At 47.2% G+C, this 23123-nt stretch overlaps 1 protein-coding gene across 1 annotated transcript in view; it reads right to left on the minus strand.

The window, feature by feature from the left end:
* Positions 1-23123, minus strand: part of ABCA3 (ATP binding cassette subfamily A member 3) — a 633557-nt gene that overhangs the window by 90837 nt on the left and 519597 nt on the right. The window contains exons 21-22 of the mRNA XM_078663005.1: positions 6125-6329; positions 5446-5665 (exon numbers count right to left, since the gene is read on the minus strand). Of these exons, the coding sequence (XP_078519131.1) occupies positions 5446-5665; positions 6125-6329 (425 nt within the window). The remainder of the gene's footprint in view (positions 1-5445; positions 5666-6124; positions 6330-23123) is intronic.

Raw genomic sequence — 23123 nt, forward strand, 5'->3', positions numbered from 1 at the left:
CGAGCGCAGTGTCTCTGGAGTCCGCTGTGATATACAAGTAGGCGGATATTCCTCCTCCCCTTGCCCCGCGGACCATCAGCAAGCAGGCACCTACCATCGCGGCTCAGGCATGGGAGCCAAAACTTCACGGAGAACAGGAGCGCAATTGCGGCGCTCCGAGAAAGTGCAGTGAGTACAGCGTAAAAAGCTGTCTCCCTTACCAGCACAACGTAAACATAGAGGTTAGCTGTGCCGTGCAGCTGGAACCAAAGGTGTACAGCGATAGGAAGCAGCAGACTGTCGGATGCACGGTAGGACTGGCCCCCCCCTTCAATCCAAGTAAGAGCTCCACAGCTACAGTGCACTCGAAGGCTGTTATTGTGGCGCGGAGCACAGACACTATTACCCTCTCCCCACCAGCTTAAGGACTAGGGCATACGAAGCGCAAGGATTCCATAGGCTGTGACCTGGCCTGAGGTTGGGCGATCGGCAAAGAGGCGCAACACAATAAAAGGAACTACGGAAAATGTGCGTTACCCACGTTACTCCTATTAGCAAAGTGCCAGTGGCCTCACTCAAAAGATGAGCCACTACGCCAGAAGCGGAACAGTGACCAGCGCGCGGGGGGGGGGTGTTCAAAGGAGTATTTAGGCGAGATAGTCATGGTCTGGCTTCCTGACGCCCCCAGACACTTTTTTAAGTGAACCTTTCTCTGCCGAAGAGATAGAACTAGCCACTGAGGATATGGACGACTCCAAGGCCCCTGGCCGCGATGATTTTTCTGGTGCCTTCTACAAGGCCTATAAGAGCCTACTGGCCCCTCACCTCCTAGAGGTATATGCAGAAGCCTTAGAAGAAGGAATTCTCCCTCCTTCGTTTAGAGAGGCGGTCCTTATCCTGCTACCGAAACCTGGCAAAGATCCCGAAAAGTGAAGTTCATACCGACCGCTTTCACTCCTTAATTTTGATGATAAAATATTAGCAAAGATGCTGGCGACTAGACTGTCCCTTCCTATGGAGCAGATCATAGCACTAGCACAAACTGGATTGATAAGGCATAGGTCTACAGCATTAAACTTAAGGACCTTCTTTTCAGTAGTTAATAAAATTAACCCTGCTCCTCCTGCAGTGGCAGCTTTTTTAGATGCTGAGCAGGCGTTTGACTCCATGGAGTGGCCCTTCCTACATGCCGTACTGGATAAGGTGGGCGTCCAGAAGGTCTTTGCAGCCTTGATTAGACTATTGTATACTGCACCATCAGCCTGTATACGATTTAACTGCACGATAACGGAGGCTTCTCCACAACCAGAGGCACCAGGCAGGGATGCCCACTATCCCGGTTACTGATCATAATTGCAATGGACCTGCTCATGCGCTATTTCCAGAAGGACCACATGCACAGAGGTCTTTAGTTTAAACATGGTCCGCTGTTAGTGACTCTGTATGCGGATGACGTGGTGCAGTATGTTAGAACACCAGCGGTCAACCTCCAGCCGCTATTAGTGGAAATTGTGCATTTGGAGCCCTATCCTGCCTCCACATCAATTGGGGCACATCTGAAGTGTAAAACTGAGACAAAATATCTTGGAATCCACTTGCATAGAGACAAAGAACAAGTGTTGCGTCTCAACTATGGCTCAGTGATGCAACAATTACAAACACAGGTGGAGCGATGGGTTAAATTGCCTTATATCAATGGCTGGGCGGATAGCTATTATCAAAATGGTGGTACTACCCCGACTGCTCTACCTCTTCTCAAATATACCCATCCCACTCACAAACGCTTTGTTTAAACAGGTCCGCACACTCTTAATAAAATTGGTTGGGGGGGGGAAGCAGCCAAGAGTGACCTGGGACACGCTTATGGCTTATGATAAGGGGGGGATTTGGGGTACCAGATATGCAATTATACTACATTGTGGAGCAGTGTGGATATGCTTGGCACTGGTACCACCCGGACACGCGAATACCCCATGCCAAACCGGAGAGGGACCTAGCTGATCCCACCCAACTGGACACACTCCTACCTGTAGGGATATCACGCTACCTGCAGGACATTCAAACGTTATCTACTACCTGCTGTGCATGGAAAAAACTACTCAGGAGGATGGGGGGGGGTGACATTATACTCTCCCGCACTGCCAATACTCGCCAACCTATGGATACCTCCAACACTGGATGCCTTGACTAAGCGCACTCTGGACCAACTGGGGATAAATACCATAGGGGACTTGTTCCTTAAAGGTCACATATTTTCCCGGTCGGAAGAAACCTGCTTCTCATCAGCCACATTCCAGGACCAAAGGGGACTTGTTCTCTAATGGGCACATATTCTCCCTGTCGGAAGACCACCTCTTCTCATCAGCCACATTCATGGACCGGTTTGTACTGACCCGTATACAGAGCACACTTAGGGAAATCATACCAACTTACCCTATTGAGCCTCAAGAGTTTGTACCACTCACATTAGTAATTACAGACAATAGTGGGGAGCACATTACGTCACCACTGTACAAGGCGTGCCTGACATTAATGCCGCAGCATGACACTAAAGTCAGAGATGCTTGGACAGCTGATATAGGGCAACCAATCACTGACAAGATATGGAAAAGATGCTGCATGCAAACTAAACTTTTTTAGTGTAATCACAGACACAAATTATTCATTTTAGGATACTAAGACGGGCTTACGTAACACCACAGAGATGGCCCGGATAAGTAGCGCTAAATATGCACGATGCCCCAAATGCAACACAAATGCGACCTTTTTTATACATGACATGAACGTGTAACCCAATAGCTACCTACTAGCAAGACATTTAGTACAGTACAGCAGATGACTGGGCTGCAACTGACCCCCTCCCCACTGTTAGCATTACTGGGATACGTGGACATGTTTCCCAAAAGTAACCACAGATTTGTAGCAGTGGCAATGCTCCTAGCGAAACGCGACGTTGTCTGTCTGGCTGGGGCACCAGATAGAAGCCCACAGTTATAGGATGGATCAAGAGTATGTCATATTGCGATACCACAAGTAAACTATATGCTGAATACAACCACCGACATCATGTCCAAAAGACATTTGGTAGCCTCTAAGGAAATATCTTCGACAGCAGGAAGAACGTGACACACAACCTAGTCTGGGGAGGCAGACCGCAGTGCAGGGTTCACAAGAAAAGGAGTGACAACTCTAGGAACTACAGGAGTGGGCTGTGCCAAACAGGCTGAGTTGGGACTCGCGGCTTGATGTAATGGGCAAAGGAGGTAAATACGGGATTACAAAGTTAACGTCAGGGCTCGACTAGGACAGAGAGTAGCAATCACAACCTACTTCTGATGCCATCACTTTCTCTATAGTTCCGTTGGCCAGAAATCTAATACCTTCTGAAAGAGCAAGGAGAGGTAGTCCTCTGTCAGCTTGTTGTATGTAGGTGGCATGGGTGTGTGTTGGGGTGCAGGGTGGTTACAAAGAGGAAGGAGTAGCCCCTTTGGACAAGCTGCAAACTCCAAAAGTTATTGATCTCCAGTGGTGCAGGTGATGGCGTATCCTGCCCCTGCTGGGTGCCCATGATGGCCAGAGGAAATAGTAAAGGGGTTTGGAGGCTGTGACTGCAGAGGTGAGGTGGATTGACTTGTTTCCTGGCGGTCTGTTCCACGTGGTCAGTAGGAACAGCATTCTAGGCCACGAAAAAGACTGTGTGGTTTGAAGGCCGGGGTGGATGGGTGTGTAAAGATGTGGTTGGAAGCCCCTTCCATGACCACAAAAGGGGTTGAAGGTGGATTAGGGTTGAAAAAGGGCCATGGAAAGGCCCAAGGACCTTGCTGTAGCTCTCTGTCCCTAAAGGGCCCTAATGCGGAGTCTGCCGTCTCCCTGAGGAGCCATCAAAGAGCATATCCATGAACGAAATTTGGACATCCCCTGAGAAGCCAGTGGTTCTCAGCAAGGCATGGTGTCTAAGGGCCACCGACTATGAATTTGCTCTGCCCAGCAAGGCTGTCATGTCCAACTGCATTGTGAACTTGGCTGCATCCTTCCCATTACCAACTGTTTGAGAGAGTATGGCTCGGGCTGCCTCTGAGACCATGGGCAACACTTGCGTAACTGATTTCTAGATGGTATGGGAGTTTCACCACAAGATGCAGTGCCAGGCTGGAGAAAGTCATCCAGGCTTTTGGATTGCCTAAACTGTGGAGTGGTAGGGAATGCACCAGGGTTAACTTTGGAGGAGAAGACCTGTACCATCAAACACTCCAGGGTGATGTGCTGGGTGGAGAAACTGGGAACCCCTGGAGCAGGGACAGTGGCAAAAGGCATTAGTCCTATGCACAGAAGCCTCTATGCAGGGCTTGGATGAGGCCCCGGGCTAGGACGTCAGTAAGGGATTTATTGAATGGGAATAGCTGTTCGTTGGGGCCAACTCCCGGCCAAAGCACCTCTGTCAAAATCTTTTTGACTTCTTGCTCTCCTTGTGCGGGTGGACTTACCTGATTTCCCTAACGACTTCGACTGCAGCGACGAGCGGATTGGAGTGCCTCCGTAAACGATCTCAGGACCTTCCTCTCAACCAAGATCTTGTGTGTTGCAGAGTCGAGGAGCTTGAGGGAGCACTCCCTCAAGGCCTTGGGATATGGCAAGGCAGTCGACAAAGGTTTTGGGGTCGCGCCCTAATCACAAGAGGTACACCAAATGAGGTCTGCCACAAACATCTGTCGATGACCGTTACCACACAGATTAAACCCAATTTTCCTAATGGACATCCTGACGCACCAGGGGACAAAAGGCAGGGGTAGCTCTTCCCGGATTTACGCTGGTGTGGCGCCTACATAGGCACCACACACGTCACTTCCAGCGTAGACAACGCCAACAAAGCCAAGTCAAAAAGAACCACACCTACCAGTTCACAGGAGTTCTGCTCTCTAAAAAGTTCTGGGTCCAGTCTGACGCCTGGGAATAACTATAGGGTAAGGAATCTGCATTTAGAGTTCTCTATCAGATAGGTATTTGTGAAAATTACAAACTCTCCTACAGACTTTTGTAGTCTCCTAACATGAAACCTGGTAAACTGCACTGCACCAACCGTCTCTGGCTCAGGAATACAGGTGCTGAGGTCCTTCTCTTCTGTTACATAGCTCTGCAACTATTCTGCAAAACGATGCAATAAGATGTCACTTCTCCCAAGAGAGAAAGATCGTTTACATTTCAACTTCAGTCCATTTCTGCTATTGCTACTGCTGGGATTAATGGTGAATATATATGATGCATTTCTCAGTTCTGCTCTTTGTCCTTTAGCTAGGCTTCCCTCAGGTGACTGTTTAACTATGTCCAACAATTTTAAAATAGGGTCAAACCATCTGCAATCAACTTGAGTTTGACACAGAGTTACTCAGTCTGTGCACATTTAGGGAATGCTCCTGGACTACTGGCACCTGCAAAATGAGGATGGCAAGTGGGAGGTTATGCACTCACCTGGAATGCTCATGATGGTGACAGCCAGGAAGGTGGCAGTGCCAGAGAGAATGTTGAAGATGGTAAGGCGGGTGTAGGCAGTGGCAGCAACAGAGAAGAAGAAGCTGAGCAGGTACATAAGGGGGATGACAGCCCAACCATACAGCAGAAAGATCAGCATGACATCCACCAGGTGGTTGTTTTGAGTGAATGCTTTGACATCAAATGCTAAGAAAATCACCTTGAAAGAAAAGACAAATAACAAGGAGCTGAACAGATAACACAACCTTCTCTTAAATCCTCTACTATATTAACTATAAAATGCTTCATTTAGGAAGCCAAGATAAGGATAGTACCTCACTGTTCAATCTTCTGGGTGGAAGCACAACTCTAGGTTATCTATGGCAGCCTATGAGTATATTAATGAACATTTGGTTATGAAAATGAAGGATCCTTCAGGACTGAGGAACTACACTTACTCAATCACTCTTTAGTCACAGGCAGTTTGTATTTAAATTCAACTCCTCTTCACTACATCCCATTTTAAATAAGTCTTATAATCGCCATTGACAACTAAGCAAAGTGACAGGGCTAGTAACTCTCTGTACTGATCCACTAGAATGCTGTAAATTTCAGTATTCAACTACTTCAACTCCCCATGACTCAACACTTCAAATCTACACATATGCAAATGACTCACCAGCATTAGCAAACAAGGAATGAGGAAATTGATGAGATCCCAAAGCAGAGCAGACAGCCAGAAGTTGGTCACATAAACACCACTGACAAACTGCACATGCTTAGACTTGATAGCCCTCTCGGTGACCAGCAGAAGGGCAAAAGTACTGGCCAGAGAAGCCATGCCATAAAGCAGGTTGATAGCAATGGCAAATCCGGTCGGGCCTCTAAAGAAAAAAAGATAATGGAGGTAAGGAAGGGGAAATGTGGTTAACAGTGAAACTTGCAGCTAAAACTAAAAACCATGGGGACTCAACCCCCATTAGTAATTTAGTTTAATAGTCCTATTTTTCAGTCTACAGCACACTGGACAGGGTTGTCTGCCACACCTTTGAACTGTAAGCTCATGAGAAGGCTATCTCTGACTGCAATGGCAGCAACCAGCTTTATTTGGTATATTTAATATGCATTGGAGACTGCTCTGGCTGTGCAAATAAATAAAGCCCAAGTGAAAGGTCCTTCATAGGCAATATTACAGAAACTACACATCCATGTAAATACAGGGGAAAACTATGATGCTTTTTTATAATATAAAAAGCAAATACATTTTACAATTGTCTGTATTACAGATTTTACTTTCGCCCCAGGAGAACAATGGGAAAGTTATTTGCGGAAACTTTTTGTGAACATATAGAGCATATAGAACATGTTTTCTGGTTATAAATGTGTTTTACAAGTGTGAAATATTTTAAGAAAGAAAACCTAGTCCACAAAGACTATTTAAAAAACATATTGCGTTAACAATGTTCTTACTATTATTCTAATAAAAATGGAGCAACATTTTGCTGTGACGAAAGTTTAAAATTGCACATTTGAAAAGTGGAGAAAATAATTCTGAATCAGTTTTTAAAATGTTTAACCTGGTAGAAATACTGAATGCTCCACTCCCTATTAAACAAGCAAAAACAAAATGTTAGCAGATTTGCCCTGGTCTATTTCTTCCCCAGTGCAACGTTTTTGTAATATGGCCAAAAGAGTACATCATCGTAAACAATTTTATAGGCAGCCCTTTGCAATTTTCAAAACACATTTTTGCACTCAGCCATTACAAGCGGAACATTTTCATGCACCATAGTTTGTTAGGGGACCTACTGCTGGTGATCAGAAATCCTTGACACTCTACATAGACACAGAATAATGTACATGAGAAAAGGAACAGCAATTTCATTTCCACATTAAAAAAGAAATAATTGCTGGATCTCAATTCTCATAGTAAAACGTAATAACTGAAAACGGTCAAAAAAAGTTTGTATAAAAGGAATAGGGGCTCTACTATGTAAGGTTTATGCTATGTCAGAAAATGTGAAAAATCAATTTTACACAATTATTTCTACAACAGTAATAATGAAAGAGCAAAATATATTTTGAATTAATCTTACTCTGGAAGCCCTTTTCTTGGTGTGCTGTGACATTTTGGGATTACTTTGCAGTATCGTTCGAGAGCACAGTGATTTTACATTAATGTCAATGGCCACCAATACTAATGCTCTCCAATTGGATGACCAAGATACTGCCTTTGGGGACTACGCCTTATGCCATATTCAAATCGACCAGTCAAGGTTTGCTCTAGGAGGTGACAGGGGTTAAAAACTCAGATACAGCATGACCCAATAAATAACATTCAAGCTCAATGTCCAACCAAGGAACTGTTAAAATGTTGAAGCATGAGGAAAACTGGAAGACAATTGCACCTTTAAGCTGCTGAGACATTTTATAGCACCTAGGAGCAAGACTTTGAATCACATTGACATAATGCCCAAAGTTATCCTGAAAGGGCTACATCTGGTACGGCTCATGGAGCTTCAAGACTTGTTAAGTCTTTTACTGTAGCACTTACAGTCTTTTGATGCACCAGTCAATTCGACAAAGGTACCTGTGATATCGGCTGGCCCACGACCGAGGCAGCCGAGATTTCCAAGATGGCGGCCGGCTGGGCATCCTCCGAGGAGAAGGTGAGCAGTCTAGTCGCCCAACAGAGCGGAGACGAGACGTCACGATAAGAGAAGGAAAACGACGGTTACCTCAGGTGCGGACGTTCGGGTGATTGGAAAGAGACACGAGTGGAAGGACATAGTCAGAACGACGGAGAAATGGGAGGTGGCGACTACGGGAGAAGCCCGAGGACCGGAGGAAACCGGCGAGAGGACTGAGGAGGACAACGCGACGCGGCAGAGGGAGAATTCCCCAACAACCACCAGGCTAGTACCCGGTAGTCCCCAGAGGCAACAGGACACCAAGATACCCACCGCTACGGTCCAGGGGGACCGTAGCTCCAGGCATGAGACGTGGAGGGAAGGGTCGAGGAGGAAGTTGGCGGGAAAGGGCTTGTGGGGACTGTGGCACAAATAGAGCACTTGACCCTGAATGAGTGATAAAACCTACACGAACCCTCCCTTTCCCTGCCTTACAACGAACCTCTGATTATTCTGCACTATCCTCGGTGATCCAGGAATGTTGGTGACGGGGAGCACACTGCAGAGCTATAAGTTTAGCAGATAGACAGTGACAGTAGTGTTCCTTTGGTTTTGTTTGCCTTTTGGGGAGCGCCGGTCCTGGTTGCAGTACGGGAGGAGTAAAGATAGAAGAAGAAGAAGACCCTCCGCTAAAGGACAGTGCTTACAGACTTGTAGTTCATTTCCCCGCTTTGTGTTGTGGTACACTCAAACTGTCAAGACTGCTGTTAGTGAATAAAGATTCACACTTTGTGATATTCACACGAGATACGTGGTTACGACTGATTGAGAGACTGGTAATTCCGGGTTCAACTCCCAAGGGGAGAGGTGTCAAACCATCACAGTGGAGTCAGAAGTGGGATACTATCATCTGAAACAAGATGACGCAACCTGTGACAGTGCAAGACATGATTACGCAATTAGCAGAAGGTCAGAGACATTTACAATTGGTGATGGAGCAACAAAATCAGAATGCTCAAAAAGAAAGGGAATCTTTCCACGCTGCCATAAAGGAACAAGCAGTTCTTCTAACCAGTAACCAGAAAGTACAGGGCACAGCCATTCTGCGACTCACAGATGCTATTTCTAATGCTCGAGTACATCCTGATATACCCGGCAGTGTGTTGCAAAAGTTTCAGGAAGGGGAAGATCCAGATTTCTTTTTACAAACTTCGAAAGGGTGGCTACCACCACTACTTGGCCTCCTGAGAGGTGGGGCCAATACATAGCCCCGTTACTATCCGGAGAGCTACAGGCGGCCTACCAAGCTGCCAATCCAGCAGGAGTAACTCCTTATCCAGATATCAAGAAACTCATCCTTGAAAGATTGGGTTGTGACCAGGAGTATTACAGAACTCGCTTTTGAAAGGAAAAATGGGTTACAGAAGATAATCCCTGAGCGTTGTTCTATCGGGTCCGAGACTTAGGGATCCGGTGACTTCAGCCTCATGCTTCCACAATAGAAAAAGTCACTGAACGGATTTTCTTAGAACAATATCTGGAGGCATTGCCTAACAACACCAGGGCTTGGTTAAAACAACATCCCAGTCTAACTTCCCAGTCTGTGCTTATCATAGATCTCCGGATTTCAAAGCCCCAACAAGAAGAGCCCCTATTATTTTTCCCAAAACTACTTCAAGAAACTCCACCGAGAGTGGGGACAAACAACCTTTTTATACTCCCAGACCAGCTCCTAAACCTTTTCCAAAGGCAATCACACTAACTCAAATGGGACCCCAGTGCTTTAGGTGTGCAGAGTGGGGGCACATATAACGGAATTGTCCTTTAAACAATGATGGTTCCGAACCAATGGATGTGGGTTGGTCCCGAGGCAGAGTTCTCTTAACTGGAGTCCATAGAAAAAGATACAAGAAGGCCATTAGACTCAACGTTTGACCTATTGAGGCTCTACTTGATACGGGTTGTCACCACACAGTTGTAGCCCAGTAATTAGTCTCATTGAACTCTATATGCGAAGGAGAAAAAGTCCTAGTCTCATGTGTCCATGGAGATGTTAAGGAATATCCTTTAGCAGAGGTATTACTTGAGATAGATGGATATCCTAAAGTACGGAGAGTAGGGGTAGTTCTAAAACTCCCAGAAAATATACTTTTAGGTACAGACTTACCCCAGTTTCATGAGTATCTGATGGAGGCTTCCGAACAAGAGGCTAAGGTTGAGTGGCTGCAAGAAGCCCTCTTTTCTAGTGAAAATATAGCTAGTCCTAGAGATCGAGAAAGAAAATCCAAAAATGAGAAAAGAAGAGATAAAGAGAGATATACAAATGCTTGCCAAGCTATTGCCTCATGTCTACTCTCTTCTCCAGAACATGGAAATACTCCAGCTCAGGGTTTTCGGGCGGCCCAGAAAGATGTCAGCACCCTTACGAATGCCTGGAATCAAGTGCAGGAAGTCGATCTAGAGAAGGTAAGACCCTATTTTTTCATTAAAAAAGGATTGTTATACAGATCAAGTGAGGGACAGAGTGGTAAAATGGAACAGTTAATAGTCCCGGTAGCTTTCAGGGAACAAGCCTTATAGCTAGCTAACAACCAAGCGGGAGGGGGTCACTACGAACAGGAACTAACATTGAAGTATCTCCTAGATAGATTCTATTGGCCAGGGGTGTATAGAGAAACTAAGCGATACGAAAGGGGATGATGGACGGAGCGTCTGAGCAAATCAAACACTCACCCCCAGTCAACTGATCTGGGTTTAATCCATCACCGTTATTTAGCTCACTCAGCCACCCCTGTTCAGACATGGCCATATGCAAATCAGTCTGACCCTGTGCCGCATGGAACAGTCCATCCCAAACTGCCAAGCCATGTCTTCCCTGGACCAGAAACAAGCATCCTGGGACCGGTTTCGGATTCATAATCCTCATCAGCCAGGCTATCTTGAATCCAGTGGCCAAGTGAGCAAGGGACTCACGTCTTAGCATACCCTGCCACACATAGGGCGAACAAAGCGATACAAAAGGGGATGATGAACGGAGCGTTTGAGCAAATCAAACACTCACCCCCAGTCAACTGATCTGGGTTTAATCCATCACCATTCTTTAGCTCACTCAGCCACCCCAGTTCAGACATGGCCATATGCAAATCAGTCCGACCCTGTGCCTCATGGAACAGTTCAGCCCAAACTGCCAAGCCATGTCTTCCCTGGACCGGAAACAAGCATCCTGGGACCGGTTTCGGATTCATAATCCTCATCAGCCAGGCTATCTTGAATCCAGTCGCCAAGTGAGCAAGGGACTCACGTCTGAGCATACCCTGCCACACTTAGGGCGAACAAAGCCATACAAAAGGGGATGATGGACGGAGCGTTTGAGCAAATCAAACACTCACCCCCAGTCAACTGATCTGGTTTAATCCATCACCATTCTTTAGCTCACTCAGCCACCCCAGTTCAGACATGGCCATATGCAAATCAGTCTGACCCTGTGCCTCATGGAACAGTCCAGACCAAACTGCCAAGCCATGTCTTCCCTGGACCGGAAACAAGCATCCTGGGACCGGTTTCGGATTCATAATCCTCATCAGCCAGGCTATCTTGAATCCAGTGGCCAAGTGAGCAAGGGACTCAAGTCTGAGCATACCCTGCCACACTTAGGGCGAACAAAGCGATACAAAAGGGGATGATGGACGGAGCGTTTGAGCAAATCAAACACTCACCCACAGTCAACTGATCTGGGTTTAATCCATCACCATTCTTTAGCTCACTCAGCCACCCCAGTTCAGACATGGCCATATGCAAATCAGTCTGACCCTGTGCCTCATGGAACAGTTCAGCCCAAACTGCCAAGCCATGTCTTCCCTGGACCGAAAACAAGCATCCTGGGACAGGTTTCGGATTCATAATCCTCATCAGCCAGGTTATCTTGAATCCAGTGGCCAAGTGAGCAAGGGACTCACGTCTGAGCATACCCTGTCACACTGAACTGGGGTGGCTGAGTGGGCTAATGAATGGTGATGGATTAAACCCAGATCAGTTGACTGGGGGTGAGTGTTTGATTTGCTCAAACGCTCCGTCCATCATCCCCTTTTGTATCGCTTTGTTCGCCCTAAGTGTGGCAGGGTATGCTCAGACGTGAGTCTCTTGCTCACTTGGCCACTGGAATCAAGATAGCCTGGCTGATGAGGATTATGAATCCGAAACCGCTCCCAGGATGCTTGTTTCCGGTCCAGGGAAGACATGGCTTGGCAGTTCGGGCTGGACTGTTCCCATGAGGCACAGGTTCAGACTGATTTGCATATGGCCATGTCCGAACTGGGGTGGCTGAGTGGGCTAAAGAATGGTGATGGATTACACCCAGATCAGTTGACTGGGGGTGAGTGTTTGATTTGCTCAAACGCTCCGTCCATCACCCTCTTTTGTATCGCTTTGTTCGCACTAAGTGTGGCAGGGTATGCTCAGACGTGAGTCCCTTGCTCACTTGGCCACTGGATTCAAGATAGCCTGGCTGATGAGGATTATGAATCCGAAACCGGTCCCAGGATGCTTGTTTCCGGTCCAGGGAAGACATGGCTTGGCAGTTCGGGCTGGACTGTTCCCATGAGGCACAGGGTCAGACTGATTTGCATATGGCCATGTCTGAACTGGGGTGGCTGAGTGGGCTAAAGAATGGTGATGGATTAAACCCAGATCAGTTGACTGGGGGTGAGTGTTTGATTTGCTCAAACGCTACGTCCATCATCCCCTTTTGTATCGCTTTGTTCGCCTTAAGTGTGGCAGGGTATGCTCAGACGTGAGTCCCTTGCTCACTTGGCCACTGGATTCAAGATAGCCTGGCTGATGAGGATTATGAATCCGAAACCGGTCCCAGGATGCTTGTTTCCGGTCCAGGGAAGACATGGCTTGGCAGTTCGGGCTGGACTGTTCCCATGAGGCACAGGGTCAGACTGATTTGCATATGGCCATGTCTGAACTGGGGTGGCTGAGTGGGCTAAAGAATGGTGATGGAATAAACCCAGATCAGTTGACTGGGGGTGAGTGTTTGATTTTCTCAAACGCTCCGTCCATCATCTCTTTTGTATCGCTTTGTTCGCGGTAAGTGTGGCAGGGTATGCTCAGACGTGAGTCCCTTGCTCACTTGGCCACTGAATTCAAGATAGCCTGGCTGATGAGGATTATGAATCCGAAACCGGTCCCAGGATGCTTGTTTCCGGTCCAGGGAAGACATGCTTGGCAGTTCGGGCTGGACTGTTCCCATGAGGCACAGGGTCAGACTGATTTGCATATGGCCATGTCCGAACTGGGGTGGCTGAGTGGGCTAAAGAATGGTGATGGATTAAACCCAGATCAGTTGACTGGGGGTGAGTGTTTGATTTGCTCAAACGCTCCGTCCATCATCCCCTTTTGAATCGCATTGTTCGCCCTAAGTGTGGCAGGGTATGCTCAGACGTGAGTCCCTTGCTCACTTGGCCACTGGATTCAAGATAGCCTGGCTGATGAGGATTATGAATCCGAAACCGGTCCCAGGATGCTTGTTTCCAGTCCAGGGAAGACATGGCTTGGCAGTTTGGGCTGGACTGTTCCCATGAGGCACAGGGTCAGACTGATTTGCATATGGCCATGTCTGAACTGGGGTGGCTGAGTGGGCTAAAGAATGGTGATGGAATAAACCCAGATCAGTTGACTGGGGGTGAGTGTTTGATTTGCTCAAACGCTACGTCCATCATCCCCTTTTGTATCGCTTTGTTCGCCTTAAGTGTGGCAGGGTATGCTCAGACGTGAGTCCCTTGCTCACTTGGCCACTGGATTCAAGATAGCCTGGCTGATGAGGATTATGAATCCGAAACCGGTCCCAGGATGCTTGTTTCCGGTCCAGGGAAGAAAGACATGGCTTGGCAGTTCGGGCTGGACTGTTCCCATGAGGCACAGGGTCAGACTGATTTGCATATGGCCATGTCTGAACTGGGGTGGCTGAGTGGGCTAAAGAATGGTGATGGAATAAACCCAGATCAGTTGACTGGGGGTGAGTGTTTGATTTTCTCAAACGCTCCGTCCATCATCTCTTTTGTATCGCTTTGTTCGCGGTAAGTGTGGCAGGGTATGCTCAGACGTGAGTCCCTTGCTCACTTGGCCACTGAATTCAAGATAGCCTGGCTGATGAGGATTATGAATCCGAAACCGGTCCCAGGATGCTTGTTTCCGGTCCAGGGAAGACATGCTTGGCAGTTCGGGCTGGACTGTTCCCATGAGGCACAGGGTCAGACTGATTTGCATATGGCCATGTCCGAACTGGGGTGGCTGAGTGGGCTAAAGAATGGTGATGGATTAAACCCAGATCAGTTGACTGGGGGTGAGTGTTTGATTTGCTCAAACGCTCCGTCCATCATCCCCTTTTGAATCGCATTGTTCGCCCTAAGTGTGGCAGGGTATGCTCAGACGTGAGTCCCTTGCTCACTTGGCCACTGGATTCAAGATAGCCTGGCTGATGAGGATTATGAATCCGAAACCGGTCCCAGGATGCTTGTTTCCAGTCCAGGGAAGACATGGCTTGGCAGTTTGGGCTGGACTGTTCCCATGAGGCACAGGGTCAGACTGATTTGCATATGGCCATGTCTGAACTGGGGTGGCTGAGTGGGCTAAAGAATGGTGATGGATTAAACCCAGATCAGTTGACTGGGGGTGAGTGTTTGATTTGCTCAAACGCTCCGTCCATCATCCCCTTTTGTATCGCTGTGTATAGAGAAACTGCCAAATTCTGTGCAACCTGTTCCAAATGTCAGTTAGTTAATCCCTCCAAGGACAAAAAGGTACCACTATATCCTTTACCGATTATTGATGTTCCGTTTCAACGTGTGGGGATGGATTTAGTAGGACCGTTACTTCCCTCAGCTAGGGGACATCAATATATATTTGTTCTAGTAGACTACGCCACAAGATATCCTGAAGCAATACCTCTAATTAGTATGACCACGTTAACAGTCGCTCAAGCAATGGTGTCTTTCTTCTCCAGAGTAGGTTTCTTTAGGTCGAGCTGGAGAATGCAATGTGAAGCATTGCATCCAGCGAAGTATCTAATGTTATCCGCTTTCTGGGAATCTGAGACAGGGGTCAGGCACGCGCGGCGATTGGTGTCTGTGGACGCGCACGTCCAGGCCGGCGCCGTGCACAACTCCTGCCTCACATTCCCTGAAGTGCGCAAACACTCACACACACACATGCACACACACACACGCAGGCAGGCACACACGCACGCACGCACACACACACACACACACACACTGCATACACACCCACGCGCACGCAAACACACACACACACGCACCCCACCCTTATAACTAAGCCCCACCCGCCCCACTCACCGGGCTACAGGATCCGTCACGCTGGGCTTCCGATTTAGAAGGCTCTGTCCAGCACTTCGAGCAACCAGTTGCCTTCACGTGAGTCTCTTCAGTTCAGGTCATCACCACATACCATACCACAAAGTACTTAGCTTCTCTTCACCCGGAAGTGCATATACTCGTCAAACGCGCATGCCAAAGCAGCTCTGCGTAAGCAAGATGTAACACACCAGGCACGAGAGACTAATATAATGTAAGAAACCGCGGGAAAAGGATATTATTTGGGAGCCTGGTTTGACTAAGCATGAGATCGTGTCCACTGTTTACTTTTAATGCCGCGCTGAGCATCTGTGACAACAGGCACGGGAACTTTGGAATGTTCCACACCGCATGCTCCCCGTCTGACACTCTCCCCGTCCACACGGAAGTTCCTGCGATCTGCCCTCGACCTCAAACAACGATCAAAGGCTGCTGGCTTGCTGTGATTTCGGACTGGGGAGCCTGGACGCAACAATCCACTCCAATCCAATGGTAAGACTGCCAGCGCCATTATCAGTGCGAATTGATGCGAAGCCCCGGCTGCCCCTAAGTCTAGGAGCGGTGGCTGGTGGGAGCCAGAGAGGGCAAGGGACATCCCTCCAGCATTGTAAAGGAACGACAAAGTCATAAAACAGTAAAATACCGCTCTAGATGGGCTTGCCAGCCCTCATAGCACAGCGCAGGAACGAGCTGGAATCGGGGCCTACCCCACACCCACGGAACAATCGAGTGAAAGAGGGGCGAGGAGAGAGCCCATGCAACGAAAAATCCTCGCACCTGGCCCATACGAAACTTGGGAGGCTACAATAACCTTTCCCAGTCTCCCCTGGCACCCCCTATATTCACCCGTTGGTTCTGCTGGAACTGTACCACGGCCCTCAGGCCTCGCGAAAGTGCCGCGACTACCTACGCTGTGAGCACACACTGGACCTGCAATGGCCCTGCAGACTGCGGCCCAGCTCAATTCAAGATCCACATTGTAAGCACAAATCCCCTACGCCCTCTTTCCAATTACAGACGAAAAGAAGAGCAGCAGAAACAGTGGCTAGCCCTTGGTACATATCAGGCCACGCAGTACAAAGGGACGGAACTCAACCAACAAACCCACGCAACAGCAAGCGACCGACAACACGCTATCATTATTGTAAAAACAGCAGACAGACAGCGCAAACACCGGAACCTGCGGGGAAAGAAGTACGCCGAAACTAGCTTCCTTGCCTCGCTGTGAATTAATAACCCGGGTGGGCAGCCATCACAATACTGTCCCCCCCCGTCCAGCGCCCTAGAAACAGCTCCGAACTTGACAAGAGAGACCCACAGCCAGGGCCGGACTGGCCGTAGGGCGCACCGGGCGGTTCCCTGGAATGTTCCACACCGCACTTTTATTTGTTCATTTTTTTTTGTTTCTGCTGCATGGGGGTGGGCACGCTCAAGGGGTTAGGTAAAAAAAGACCATGCCCTTCCAGAACCCTCACCATTGGAGCTGTCTTATAAGGAACAGCGACAGGGTTTCACGTTTTATCTGAAATGTCTCCTTAGAAAAAAAAACACAACTGTAGTGGACCAGAGGCGTGATACGCCCACTGCGGATATCTTTGTGGTCACACCTCCAGGCTCCAAACCTTTAAAACACATGTGTGGGGGGCTTTCAGCCAAAGGTTCCAACGCAGGTAAAACATCTGAGCCGGTAGCCCCCTACAGTGTGTGTAAGTAGCATGTTACAATGTGAGTCACTGCTCAAACTTTCATCTTTCCTCAGTTGATGAAATAAACACTACTGCGTTGATTGGTAGAACCGGTGGCTATACACTATTTACGAAGGTTAGGTAGGAAACTGCGAAATCGGCGGCAGTGGCTCGCGCAGAATCAGTTTTTTAGGTGTATCTATATTATTTTGATATATTTTGTTGAGTCACAAAATCGAAAATAAACACTTTTTCCTATAAATGAATTTCTCTACCTACCAGCAAGCAAGCAGTTGTTTTCCAGTCTCTGGCACCGTGTTCATACAGGACAGTCGTAACCTATGTAAGACCATTGATTTTATTTTTGTTTAAATGTAAATCATTCCATATCAAGCCGTGTGCTTCCAGCCTGCAGGCGGCTGCACCGCTCTGCGACCAGACGTTTGAAGCCCATGTTTTGGGCCAAGCAGTACCCCGTCACATATAAACAGAGCCACGTGTATTGGAAATAGATAAAACAACAGAATGTGTCTTGTGACCCTAGAACTGGATGTACAGACGATTCAAGGGCTTCCAAGGGGTTTATAATCCTGCAGTGCCGGTCTAAATCTAGCTGCTATGAAGTGCAGGTGCGTCATTCATGCTGAAGTAACCAGGGCCTTCCACACATTGGACACTGCGCGGCCTCACACACACTGCACTGCCTCACACACACTGCGCTGTCTCACATCCACACTGCCTTCCCTCACACACACTGTGCTGCCTCACACACACACTGCGCTGCCTCTTACACACACTGCGCTGCCTCACACACATACTGCGCTGCCTCACACACACACTGCGCTGCCCTCCCTCACACACACACTGCGCTGCCTCACACACACACACCGCGCTGCCTCTCACACACACACACCGCTGCCTCTCACACACACACAATGCGCTGCCTCACACACACACACTGCGCTGCCTCACACACACACTGCGCTGCCTCACACACACACACACTGCGCTGCCTCACAAACACAGTACGTAGTCACACACTGCTGTGTGTCACTCACACTGTCCTATCACACACACTGCGCTGTTACACACACACTGCGCTGTTACACACACACTGCCCTGTGACACACACTGCGCTGCATCACGCACACACTGCCCTGCTACACACTGCCCTGCTACACACTGCGCTGCCTCACACACACTACGCTGCCTCACACACACTGCGCTGCCTCACACACACACACTGCGCAGCCTCACACACACTGCGCTGCCTCACACACACACTACGTAGTCACACACTGCTGTGTGTCACTGACACTGTCCTATCACACACACACTGCACTGTTACACACAAACTGCACTGTGAGACACACACTGCACTGCCTCTCACACACACTGTGCTGCATCACACACACTGCCCTGCTACACACTACACTGCCTCACACACAAACTGTGCTGCCTCACACACGCACTGCGCTGCCTCACACACTGCGCTGCCACACACACACACACTGCGCTGCCACACACACACTGCGCTGCCACACACACACTGCGCTGCCTCACACACACACACCGCTGCCTCACACACACACTGCACCGCCTCACACGCACACAGCGCTGCCTCACACACACTGCGCTGCCTCACACACACAGCGCTGCCTCACACACACTGCGCTGCCTCACACACACACACACACACTGCGCTGCCTCACACACACGCTGCCTCACACACACACACACTGCCTCACACACACACAATGCGCTGCTTCACACACACACACACACACTGCGCTGCCTCACATACACTGCACTGCCTCACACACTGTGCTGCACTGCCACATAATTACACAGCTCTCAATGCAACATACACTCCAAATACCACTCAGTGCCACATACTTATATGCTACATAATTACACTGCACTCAGTGCAACATACACTCCAAACAATACGACTCAGTGCCACAAAATTACATGCTACATAATTACACTGCACTCAATGCAACATACACTCCAAACAATACGACTCAGTGCCACAAAATTACACGCCACATAATTACACTACACTCAATGCAACATCCACTCCGAATACCACTCAGTGCCACATAATTACACACCACATAATTACACTGCACTCAATGCAACATTCACTCCAAATCCCACTCAGTGCCACATAAGTACACTCTACTGAATGAAACACACACTCCACACAATACCACTCAGTGCCACATAATATGCTACATAATTACACTGCACTCAATGCAACATACACTCCAAATACCACTCAGTGCCACATACTTATGCTACTGAATACAACATATACTCCCCATATTACCACTCAGTGCCACATAATTACACCCCATATAATTACTCTTCTCAATGCAAAAAAAAAAAAATGTAATCTGCTTATTTGCACGTTTGTGAAACTTGCTCGTTTGCACTTTGCACTTTGTTCCCACCGCTTCCTCACCGTGCTCGAACCCTGGTCCCCGCAGACGATTAGGTGCTGCCGTGGGACGTACTGGGGGTAAGCGGACATATTGGAAGGATTTTTGGTGGCGGACTAGTTGCTCTCTAAACCCCGCCCTCGCTGCTATGTAAGCCACGCTTCCCCTCTCGCGCTGGTTGACAGTAGAAGCGTAATTCACTTTCCTGAGGTGGAAGCCGGGAAAGATAGCACTGATTGTGTATTTAAAATTTTTTAATCTGCTTATTTGCACGTGTGTGAAACTTGCTCGTTTGCACTTTTGTTGTATTTCTATCTAGGACCCTAATTCGATATTCCTGATTTATGCCCTTATGTGGTTATAATAAATAATATCCTTATAAAGGCATAAGAATCATATCCATATTTAGTCGTAGCCCATGCGGTCCACATTAAGCAAAGGCTACTTCCCCAGACCCCTAGAAAGTACAACGAGTTCTCTAAACAAAACAAACCTCCAGCAACCTGGGAAATCCCCATAACTTTTGTTTTGATTTGTCCTAGAACTCCTGTGAGCACTGTAAGAACGGCCAGTTCTTAGTGACATCTTTATTGACGTCTTATGTCCAACCTTACGTCAAACCCGGCACCTTTCAGGTATAAATATACCAACGTTGCCTTAAGCAAACACACAGTGGTTTGGAGCAGAGCGGCTATCTACTTGCCCGAGAGTCCAGCTGATGCGAGAGCCCACGGACGCCGCCCCTCCCATTTGACGCACTGAGAGAGACGCTGTCTTTTTTCCTGACGAAAAATCCAGCTCCGGTGTTCTCAGCCGCCCTTGCGGGTTGCTGGGATATCGAGTCCTGAGAAAGAGATACCAGACCTCCTGCTTTCTATTACCCAGATACGGAGCTGACTAAACCCTTAAAGAGAATTCTTGATTCAGATTCTTGGTAAAACCAACTTAACTTAAACTGCTACTTACTTACTCCTTCCCACGTATTAGGCTTAGGTCAGGTACACCGGGGTAGGCGTATTTAGAAGCACCAGTTGAGTACGTTAGTCAATGTATATATGTATGTATATATTTTATCCATTTTAAAGTATCATATGGCTAAGAAACCATATCAATGCTTTTACAGTATTATTTCATAATACTCCTTTTACTGTACGCACTTTACTTCATGTTAAATATTGCAATTGTGGCCATTCATTTCTCTTGCATGAGAAAGAAGACTGCTCAATAAATAACACCTTTTATTGAAAACGCCTGTCTCTCTATTCTCTGCACTCTGGTGAAACGAAGTATGCACGATTGACTGAGTAAAATAGCTGTCTATTGTTTTCACACGACTCTAGAGATACACTCTTATTCTGAGGGAGCAAAGTTGTCATGTTTATGGTTGTCAGAAGCTAATCCCTTCTTGTCTATCCAGGGAAGTTAAACTCCTCCTTGTTTATTCAAGAAAGTTTCTAGTGACCTCTGAGCTAGCTGGCAAAACTAATTAAGTCTAATATAGTCAGTAGAGACCTAGTCGACCTCAGTCCTACGTCTACACTGCTGTTTATATTATTCCAATGCGCAGAGCATATTGGGACTATAGGAGCTACACTACATGGCGCCCAACGTTTGGTAAGGCGATAATCTAGCGCAAGACACTAGAGTAACTCAGTCGTGCTTTTTCACTCAGAACCCTTTTTCCCGTAAATACTCCAAAAGATGTCTGGAGTGGGTAAAAGGTTAAAATCCGCCGGAACTTAGTAGGAAGAGATTCCTATGTATAGTTTTTGGTTTAGTCAACGTTGAAGGATACAGTGTTCCAAAATATTGTGCACCTAATCTTTGTTTCCTTGAAACTTGATCTGCAACAAAAACATTTCTGTTAGTAAAAATGACGGAAAGTGAAGACGAAAGAGAGGCAGCTAGAATAGCAGCCCAACTCGTAGAGGATGACACAACAGTCCAACAGAATGACCCGAATGCTATTTACATTCCGGCAAATATAAGAAGAACTATAACTATTAAACTTATAGAAAATGGACTGACATCACGAGGTGGTACAGTCATATTCGTGGTAGAGGCCCATGAATATCGGCAGACAGAGGTATTCTATTCATGGATACATTTTCCAGCAGCAAATGCTGTGACACACGACTTCCACTATTACAAAATAGAGGAACCTCCGGATGAATACACTCCTTTCGAGGAGGTTGAAATCCCATTAAATTACCAAGAGTACCTGCTCTGGTTTAAAGGCGCCCTAAAACATAAAAATCACATCACCAGGCTCGGTCCACTAGGTAGACCAGGAGCTACGTGGCCGGTTCTAGCCAGCTACACACCACATCCAGACATTGATAAAATGTCAAGTGAAGAACTTTTAGTTAAAATAAAAGAATTAACAAAGGCATATAGAGAGTTAGTTCAATTGGCAATGGAGGATATAACTTACCTCCAGAAATTGAAAGAAACAGATATAGCAGAACAACCATTTGAACTTGCCAGAATCATAGAATAATCCTATGAAGAACTAGGTAGAGATAGTTTGGGTAGGAAACCAGTAAAACCCCAACTAACTGAAAATCCTGAAAAAACATTTATTAAAAATAATCTAAATACTCCAAAAAAGAGTTGGGATGGTAATAAACAATCCACTCCCAAAGAAAAACGATTCCAGTCCAGAGGAAGGTCTCCTCGACGGAGAGAAAGATCTCCGGACCAAGGACACAAGTCTCCCCAGAGGGAGCCCTCTGAGAAAAGATACAACCTTAGAGATAGGGATAAATTAAGAAAACCTGACAGATATCAAGATATTGATACACGTCCCTCTCGATCTTTTCAGACTTCCTCGCAGAAATCGGAAAGAAGAGGACGGTCAGAACATAAGGAAGAGCACGTCAAGTCCAAAGACAAGGAACCTGCTCATCAAAGTAAAAAAATTACAATTTCCAAGAAAGAAGGTAGCCAGTATTAAAATAATTAAACATGCCGAGGATACTGAGGACACAACTGAAAAACGGAGAGTGGGCCCAGACAATGCTAGACAGCGCAGCAGAAGTGACCATAGCTCGCAAGATCCTGATGAATCTTCTGGAGACAGTGGACACGAATGAATACATTCAAGTGGAAACTGCAGATACCAGAGTTAGCAAACATCATAAAATATACAAAATAACACTACGTATAGAGGGAGACAAGACTAGGAAAGTAAGGGGTCTCTATTGGGATAACCTTTCGAAAGGCTATGACATCCTTTTAGCTGAGAAAGACTGGCCACCAGAGTTTGTCAGGGAGTGCCCTCATGGCGAAGAAATGATTATGCCTGCCTTCTAAAATCATATTTCAATTCATAAAAAATCATTATATGCAAGAAAATGGGCAGTGGCCCAAGCTCCCGCATTATATAAAAATCATGTAGCATGGGATGAGGACTCTCCTCCTCACAAAATCCAGTTAAAATGTCAACCCACTACACAAAGGCAGTACCCAATTAAACAGGAAGCTAAAAAACAAGTCAGGGAGATCTTAGATCAACTTGAATACCAGGGGGTGATTGAAACATGC

Source organism: Lissotriton helveticus, chromosome 10, assembly GCF_964261635.1.
Source record: "Lissotriton helveticus chromosome 10, aLisHel1.1, whole genome shotgun sequence".
NCBI lineage: Eukaryota > Metazoa > Chordata > Amphibia > Caudata > Salamandridae > Lissotriton > Lissotriton helveticus.